Source organism: Musca domestica, unplaced genomic scaffold (genome assembly GCF_030504385.1).
Source record: "Musca domestica strain aabys unplaced genomic scaffold, Musca_domestica.polishedcontigs.V.1.1 60, whole genome shotgun sequence".
NCBI classification, from domain to species: Eukaryota; Metazoa; Arthropoda; class Insecta; order Diptera; family Muscidae; genus Musca; species Musca domestica.
In genome coordinates this window covers 2,876,008-2,885,804 of record NW_026712364.1, presented here as the reverse complement: position 1 = coordinate 2,885,804, position 9,797 = coordinate 2,876,008, and the positions used below count along the sequence as shown (strand labels likewise).

At 33.7% G+C, this 9,797-nt stretch overlaps 1 protein-coding gene across 1 annotated transcript; it reads left to right on the top strand.

Moving 5' to 3' along the window:
* The first annotated feature begins 202 nt into the window (after positions 1 to 202).
* Positions 203 to 8,911, top strand: LOC101899880 (uncharacterized). The gene is made up of 5 exons (XM_005188415.4): positions 203 to 330; positions 4,189 to 4,279; positions 4,346 to 4,506; positions 8,070 to 8,204; positions 8,273 to 8,911. The coding sequence occupies exons 1-5, from the start codon at positions 322 to 324 to the stop codon at positions 8,810 to 8,812; spliced, it is 936 nt and encodes a 311-aa protein (XP_005188472.4). The 5' UTR covers positions 203 to 321; the 3' UTR covers positions 8,813 to 8,911.
* The last annotated feature ends 886 nt before the right edge of the window (positions 8,912 to 9,797 follow it).

Here is a 9,797-nt window from a genome sequence, read left to right as displayed (position 1 = left end):
ACATTCCATATACTTACCCCCTGCAAACGGTGTTATATGTAGTTCGTCTCATTCAACGACAAACAAAACCCCAAACTGATAAGATTGTGAACATCGATATGAGGAACGGCACAACAAAAATCGTGTGCATTTGAAGAATATTAGGTTTCAAGAGGCTAACATTTCACAGCAAAACAATAAACAAATGCCATTAGGTGAGGGTACGTTGTACGTCCAGTTTTCAGTTCTTATTAGATCTCGGTCGCAGTCTGATCTTCGAAGCGGAAGTCGAATCAAAGTAGCGTCTGTATTAATGTTGACATTTGTAAAATTATTTCCAAAATGAGTCGTGTAAGTGTGAAAGTGGTTGATGGGTGCAAATACAAAGTGATTCAAAATTTCAAAGAAGATGATTGATAAGAATTTCTTTGTAATTTTAAGTGACGCATGCCTATATTTTTAAATCCAAATGAGTAAAACGTTTCGGGATGGGCTTTGTAAAGTTTTCAAACAAACAAAATTTGTACTTGAAGGCATGAGTGTGTCATTTTGAAGTGATCAGATGGAAAAAGCGGATTAAAACACATAACTCGCAAAAAGTATATACGGACTAAAGATGTTCCGGGCTGAACTTTTTATATGCTCCACTATGCGGAAAATATAAATTATATCTAAGACACACAAGGGAATTTATTATCGTCATATCAAAAAACTTTGCTGATATTGAATATTTTTGGAGATGGGTTATTTCTCATAAGAACGCTAAATAAAAGCTAAGTAAAAAAGCACCTAAATTCGACCGAGCCGAACTATTATTTGGTAAAAACTTCCAAGCTATAAAAAAAGTTGAAAAATGAAATGAAGAAAGTGTTAAAAAATACAGCTAAAATCATCAACTACCGAATATCTGGAGATACAATTATATGGCGACTATACCAAAACTTGAACCTATATAGACAGCTCTACGCAAGGATGTTTGCTACATATTGGGAACAATTTCGGGTTTAAATTGTGACTTAAACAACCAAACAACAAAAGTCAAAAGTTGGTCGGACCCGAATATATGATACCCTACACCACCATTCGTATTTAGTAGACTTCCCGTAACAAAAAAGTTTGTATTGGGAATTTATGTGAAGTAGATCATACCAACTATGAACTCTAAAACCATGATACGCAATCGTGGTTTTAGAGTAGTCACAATTTGGGAATTATATCCAACTCTGAATCGAGGCTTTTGTACCTCTAGTGTGAAATAACATTGCTGTATAATGCATAATATGACTTAGATTAGAATTATATTAAGAAAAAATTATTTAAAAAATTATAAATTATTTATAGCGGGCCGGTGTTACGAAATGGAAAAATTCGGCCCAAATGAAAAATTCAGTCAATTTAGGCTAATATTAGCCATTTGGCGCGTAATAAATCTGAAATCAAATAAAGATATATAAGGGAGCTAGACACTTATTTCTTTGCCGGTACCAAAGATCTTTGTTGTGGAGTGCAAAAGGTCATTGTGACGCTTGTGAGGGGCCTAAGCCCCGAATCGGATGATATATATATAGGGAAGCTATAACTATATCTGAACCAATTTTCATCAAAGTCCGACTGATATTGGCCATTTGGCGCACAAGTAACCCGAAATTGGTTGATGATATGTATGGAGCTATATCTAAATTTGAACCGATTCTCACCAATTTTAATGGGCCATACAAATATTGTTTCGAAAATTTCATCTCAATCGGATAATAAATGCGACCTGCATTTTGTTCAAAAGAATACATGGACAGACGGATGGATGGACTGACTGACTGGCAGACGGACTGACATGCATAAATGGACTCATAAAGTGATTCTATGAAGGTCCTCAAGAGTAACTATGGGTCTATCTCGCCTCCATCTCTATATTACAAATAAATGCACATAAACATAATACCCTTACTTGCCTTCTAGACTGAGTTCGGTCGTATGAGCGTAAATATACTCCATCTGAGTACAATACATGTAAAATCGGATAAAGATATATATCCAAATTTGAACCGATCTTTGTGAAATTTGGCAGATATATTTTTGTGGTATATCTGATATCTGGCTTCAAATATCATTGTTGTGAAGTCCATTTTACGAATGTGAGGAATTTAAACAACAAATCGGATGAAACATATATATGGAAACTATAGCTATATTATATTTATTAAATCGGGCGACACTATATTATGGGAGCTAAATCCAAATCTGATTCGATTATCACCAATTTCAATAGGATCCGTTCTTGGGCTATACAAATGATTTATAGAAAATTTCATCTCAACCGGACAATAAATGCGACCTGTAAATATACTCTGAATGTGATTCCATCAAAAGGAGCTATGAGCATATTTCGTTTCCTATTTCATGTAAAAAAAAAATACAAAGACATAATACCCTGTACCACAGTGTAGCGTAGGAAATAATTAGACGAAAATGTAACCAAACTGCAGATGTTCAATCAGACAAAACACAAAAAGTGAGTGAGCTGATATTATGCCAAAAAATCACCGTTATTCTATTAATATAAGATCTGGTATCAAGAAAGGACATTGTTTGCTACTTCTATAAAAAAAATTTAAAGACTTCCAAGAAAACGAAGTTAGCTCAAACCATACGCTGAGAGAATACAATTGACACTGAACTGACTGATACTTTCTCATATGTTTTTAACAGAATATTCTTTAAAATGACTAGAATAAATGTTTCTTTCTAAAATATGAAAACTTAGCTCAGTTTTTAAACTTAATTCCCGGTTTTAGTATGTTTGAACCCTTAGTCGCATTTCCAAATTGCCTTGGATATTCTACAAGTTTTCCGCCAATATTTTAATTTTAAGTAGTTTTAAACTTTGGATACTCAATGAATTGAAAATATTTCAAATTTCGTATTGGGAGATCTTAATGGTTACTACAACCTATGGAAAAAAATTCTTATGCAGGTCCACGTCTTCGTATAGCCCTTATATAACGGTACATTTTTTACCGGATATGTTTCAAATTTCGTATTTGAGGTTTATATTCAAAAATTTTTGTATGCATATCTATATCTTCGTATATCCCCATATGACGTTACCTCCCAATACTCGGTATTTTTATGATTTGTGCGACATTATTCACCGGAATTGTAAAAAAATCGTATTTAAAGTTCGTAACGGGTACTACAGCCTATGACAAAAAAGTCGTATGTAGGTTCACGTCTTCGTATAGTCTCCATACAACAGTTTTCATTTAAGTGGTAGTTTCCAGAAGCTTTTTGAAAATTTTCAAGTTTCTTCCAAATGATGGAGGGTATTAAAATTTCGGCCCGGCCGAACTTAACTGCTTTTTTACTTGTTTTTATCCCATGTTAGACGACGATTTGATGAATAATTCCTTCCAATTTTGGTTTAAAATAAATGTTGCATTAAGGAAAGACAGAACGAAATTTGATCTGTGTAATTTATTGCCAGTAGCACAAGATTGTATGAACATATTTTATATTAAACAGTTAAATATGACAGTTCGAGCAAATTTAACCAAACAAAAACGTGTTTGCAACGCCTCAAAATATTCATAGGACATAGCTCCTGAAAAAGAAATAATAGAGGGAAAATTTATTTTATGAGATATTCGAAATTTGATTCAGAATGTTAATATTATGACCAGCATCAGTAATAATACAACGTTTTATTAAGCTCGAGGTAAAAAAACTTTCTATTTTCGCTACAATCTATGTTGTTCCCTCGTTGAATGACAATGTGTTTACATATAAATGTCAAATTAGACGATTGCGATTATTTTAGAAATAAAACTAAATTTAGTACCCATATTGCGGTTATATGTCTGACTAAATCATGATGAAGAAATGTCTTATATGCAAAATTCGTTTCCCAAATGCTTCTTATAATAATTCATGATTTTTGAAGAGTGTACGAATTTTAATACTACTGTTCCCCTCCATTTAGTGGTTCCGTGTGGTCTAAGATTTAAATCTCGTGTAATCATTTCAACCTTCTCTTTATAAACTGTTTGTTTACAAAAATAGAAATGTTTTTTGTTTACTTATCAGATTATAAACTTTTGATATTACGTATTTGGTCTGAACGTGAATTATAACTTGTCTACACGTGAATAAACTTTTATCATTAAAGTTGTGTATGTATTTATTTTTATGAATACTTACTAATTTTCTTTACAGATACCACAACCTCGTAACATTCTTTCGTTATCCGGTGAAGAAAAACGCAAATTTTTGGATTCTTTCGAATACGTATTTTCCGATATTGATGGTAGGTGGAGTACATCACTTAATATTAAAATCATAGCTTTAATAATATTTCTTATTTTTCATACAGGAGTGGTTTGGAATGTTGCAAATATCATCGAAGGTAGCGGCGAAGGGTTTAATGCCCTACGTGAGGCGGGTAAAAAACTAACATTCATCACCAACAACAGTGTCCGACCAGAGGAACAATGTTTGGAGAAATTAAAGAAAGTTAACATCGAAATTGATGCGGTAAGTTCGAAGGATATATATATAAAAGAAAGTGAAATGTTTCGAAAATATGACAGTGTTTAATTTAAATATGAAAGTGTTTAGTTTAAGTTAAAATAATTAATTTTTAGACCCTACAACACTATGTGTTGGGGGTATTCTAAGTTTGATTGGGCCAGAATTTATGTAACACCTCGAAATATTGGTTTCCCATATAGGAAAGTACATATGGATCTTCCTAGCTCGCCGAGCTGAGTCGATCTAGCTATGTATGTCCGTCCGTCTGTCCATGTTAATTTGTAATCACGCTACAGGTCGCAATTATGGCCCGATTCTAACGAAATTTTGCACGAAGGTGGGGTTAGGGTCAGAATAGAACCCTATTTCTTTTGGAGATGATCACCAAATGTTCAGAGGTTGAAATGGACCAAATACTGAAAAAATGTCGGATTTTGCAGTAGCTATACAGGTCGCAATTATAGACCAATTCGCATGTAGCCAGAGTTTAGAGCGGTGAAGAACCCTACCAATTTGGGTGGTCATCGGATAATATTTAGCGGGTAAAATAGACCATATCTTTTGTGTTGAAAAAAATCAAAATTTTTCATTAAACCGCGAATATTTTAAACCCCGGCGAAATCACAAAGCCATGACAAGGTTACTTCTGATCTTTACATTGATGTTAACATCCAACAAATCGGATATAAAGCAAAATATGTGCGATATATATATGTCTATCAAAGAAGATATGCTTGAAAGAACTCTTATATTTCGAGAACGGCTGAACTGATTTCGACAGTTCTCAATAATTCAAAATGGCCTCTTGGCAGGAAAGAAAAAACCTCTTAAAAAATCTCATAAAAATATCTCTCTAAAGATGAAAATATTGATTTTGTAATATTTTATCATATTTTTCAATTTTGTCATATTTTTGCAATATTTTCATTTTGAATTAAACATTTGGTAATATTTCTACAGCTAACAAAACTAAGTAGTTACGATATCAGGATATCATATACAGATCGCATTTATGGCCCGATCCTTATGAAATTTTGCATGGGGAAAAGATAAGGGTCAGAATAGAAGCCTACTCTTTTTGGAAATGATCGCCACAAAATGAAATGTACCAAAAAACTGCAAAATTGTCAGCAGGTCGTAATTATCACCCAATCCTCACACACATTTGAATGGGGGTGACCGGGCATTGCAAAAGCCAAGCAGTTTTGGATGGCCATCCAAAAATATTCGATGTGTGAAATAGTTTGCCAACTTTGGTAGACAAAATACGAAAATGTCCATTCCAGTGACTTTTTGGAGAATTCACAAACACAGGAAAGACGCACTTCTGACTATTTCGTTAACGCTGATTTCGTTGAAGAATATAGTCAAATGGCTGTATCTCATATAGATGCGTTTCAGTCAAAAACCAATAATAAATGTTAATCTTTTGCCACTTCTGACAGACTATAGGTCTTTGGGAAATATTGGTTCCAGATCTAGGAAGACCATATACGTGCAACATCTACCAATAAATTGGAAATGAGCAAATTAGTTTAAGTTGCTATTATTCGAAAATTAGAGAACGAAACCTGATGGTTTTCTTTTATTATTTGTCACAATATCTTTCGAGTATCTCGCCCATATAAACTGTATCGTTTATTACAGTGTTGTAGGGTATTCAACGGTCGACTGTAGCCTTTGCTTACTTGTTAGTACTTAAAATTCACAATTTATTTAGTTTGCCAAAAGTTTTTAATCGAAACTTCATACCTCGTACTAAATGTTCAGACTTTCAAGGTTTTATATATAATTCAAGTTTTTGCACAATGGAGCCATATCCAATAATTCTTTCCAAAACTATTTAAACATCTCCATATGTAAACCCTAAAAACCAACAGTGACTTCAATATGAATATATATTTCCTCATCCAATACCAAATTTAGTAACATTTACATCCTAGAGACCAACAATTATCCAAAATTAGTACCATTTGGTACTTTTCGAACAATTATAGTACGAATTTTCAAAACAGTCTCAGATACCAACAGTGAGATCCACATCAAATTTCAGAATTCCAGCACTATCCTTTCACCAATTATGGTACACATATTCAAAACTAGCTTCTTCTCTCAACCCTAGACACCAACAGAGACCTCAATATCGAATGTCAGAGTTTCAACCCTATCCCTTCAACCAAGACCAAATTTAGTACTTGTTAGAACTTTTCTTACAATCATAGTTCGCATTTCTCAATTCCAGATACCAACAGACCCCTCAGTATCAAATTTGAGAAGTCTCGCTCCGTCCCCCAATACCAAAGACAGTACCATTCAGTACTTTCGTACAAATATAGAACGCATATCCACAACAAGCTCCCTCTCCCAACCACAGACACCAAAAGTGACACATATATCAAATTTGAGGATTTCGTTTCTGTTCCTTCAACCAAGACCAAATTTTGCACCATTTTGTACTTTTCCAAAAACATTTACACGTCTGAATTCCAGATACCAACAGAGTTACTAATATCAAATTTGAGGGTTCCAGCCCTATCCCTTAATCCAATACCAAATTTAGTACCACTCAGTACTTTTCGTACAATTATAGTACACATTTCCAAAACTACTTCTATATTTCAAGGCTGCACATGCACGATGACCCTAAGACAAACTTTTATATTGCAAGCACTATCTGATCACCCAATACCAAATTTTACCAAATATGGTAACAATTAATTATTTTCGTGCACTTGTGGTACCCATTTCCGAAACATCCTCCATGTCTCAATTCCAGATATCAAGAGAGACCTCAAGGTCAAATTTGAGAATTCTAGCCCTATCCTTACATCCAATACTAAATATAGTACCATTTAGAACTTTTCGTACAATATTAGTACAAATTTTCACCTCAACATCGACCTCAATGCAAAATGCCAAGCTGAAAAACTATATCTTCATCCAATTCCAAATGGTATCAAGTATAGTACCATTTAGTAATTTTCGTGCACTTGTAGTACCCACTTTCCAAACCACCTCTTTATCACAAACCTACCACCAAGAGGGATCCCAATACAAATTTTCAAAATACCAGCATCATCCGTTAACTCTAAACCAAACTGTACCATATTTAGTACCTCTTAGTACAGTTCGCACACTCAGTACACATTTCCACAACCACTTTCATATGTCAAACTTACCTTTCAACATTGATTCTCACACAAAATTTCAAGTTTTTAGCTCTATTCGTTCACATAATAAAAAACCATATTTGAAGTTTTGTGCTATTTTAGAATTTTTTTGTAACCTTAAAGTTTGAATTTCCAAAAACCCTTTGGTACATTTATCCTGCATTCCATCAGTGACTTTCATTCGAAATTTCAAGCTCATTCCATTTGTCCAATACAAAGTATTAATTTATTAATATATTTTAGTGCTTTTCGTACCCTTTTAGAAAGAATTTCCAAAAAACAGCCTTATCACATGACTGGCATTGGCCCTGCTACCGACCGACTTTTGACCTTTCTTTACTGGTTTTTATTATAATTTATTTATTTTTTTTGTTCTTCTTATTTTTCTATTTTCAGAATGATCTCATTCATCCATCTAAAAGTATTATTGAGTACCTGAAAAGTATTAAATTTGAGGGTTTGATATATGCCATTGCAAGTGAATCTATTAAGAATGCTCTGAGAAAGGAGGGTTTTCAAATTATTGATGGGGTGAGTTTTATAATAATTTTAGATTAACAAAAAAAAAACAAATATTTGAACAAATATCCCCTTTACAGCCCCATGCAATAATTGAAGAATCTTTCCGAGACCTTATGGGCGTCGTGGTTAGTCGTGATCCCGTCAAAGCTGTTGTTATCGATTTTGATTTTAATCTCACCATGACCACAATGATGAGAGCGCATTTTTATCTGCGACGTCCGGATTGCATGCTCATTGCTGGTGCCAGTGATTATGCTTTGCCAGTAACAAAGGACTTGTCCGTCTTGGGGCCGGGAGGCTTTCTAAAAGTGTTAGAAGATTCCAGTCGCAAAGAAATGCTGCTGTTTGGAAAACCTGGTAAAGCATTGGCCGATTCATTGCTTAAACGTTATAGCATTAGCGATCCTAGTCGTGCCCTTATGATCGGTGATATGTTGGATCAGGATATTCGCTTTGGCAAGCTGTGTGGCTTTCAAACGCTATTGGTATTAAGCGGTGGCGTCAAACTCGATGAACTTTTGCAACAAACCGATGAAAATGTTATACCAAATTATTATGCCAATAGTATGCATGATTTTGTTGAATTTATTAATGATGTTAAGAAATCACATGCTTAGCTTTTAAGGAATAATTGTAAATTTGAATTTGTAGTATAATTTATTTTAATACAAAAATTTATTTATTTGAAAACAAATTTGATTTTATTTATTTTTCAAAAATAGTAAAAAGTAAAAAAAAAGCTAAATTAATTTTTGTTTTATTATCGGGAGCATTAACAACTTTTGGATCGAAATTTATTTGACAAATCGGTTATTATTAGTCTTTCTGCCTGAATCTTCATGGAGAGCATATTAGAGGATGTATTATATCGGTCCACAATGTTGTATAGCCCTCATATAACGATACCCCCAATATTTGATATTTCAGAACAATTATATAATTTCATAACGACCAGTTAGTCCACTGGTAATATAGAATTCTGTGAACTTTATTTTAAGGTTGTTATTCCAGTAATTTTTCGTATATCCCCCATATATATGAACTTACCGATACTTGGAATTGTAATTATTTTAGTAAGATTTGCAATAGCATTGTTATATCCTACAACACTATGTGTTTTGGGTATTATAAGTTTTATGTAACACCTCGAAATATTAGTCACCGACATAGGAAACTATATATGGATCTTCCTATCTCGCCAAGCTGAGTCAATGTCCGTCCGTTCGTCTGTCCATGTTAATTTGTAATCACGCAAGTCCCAATTATGGCGCGATCCGCAAATTGAGAACGGGGTCAGAATAGTTGGAGTAAAAATGGACCAAAAACAGAAAAATTTCCAGATTTTGCAGGTACTTAGGGTTGGCCAGAAGTCAAACATTTATTTCTCATTGGACAATATTTAGCGGCTACAATAGACCATAATTTTTATGTAAAAATAGGAAAATTTCCACTAACACGCGAATATTTTTAATCCCGGCGAAATCACAAATCCATTAAAATGTGGCTTCTGACCGTTACAGTGATACTGGTAGCCTAGATAGCGGGTACATAGCAAAATAGTTACAATCTAAATGTAGAAGAAATGTATGCTAGTTATTCCTC

Coding starts and splice junctions, on each gene's coding strand:
- LOC101899880 (XM_005188415.4), top strand. Junction 4,280..4,345: donor CGTATTTTCCGATATTGATG/GTAGGTGGAGTA, acceptor TTTTTCATACAG/GAGTGGTTTGGAATGTTGCA. Junction 4,507..8,069: donor TTAACATCGAAATTGATGCG/GTAAGTTCGAAG, acceptor TTCTATTTTCAG/AATGATCTCATTCATCCATC.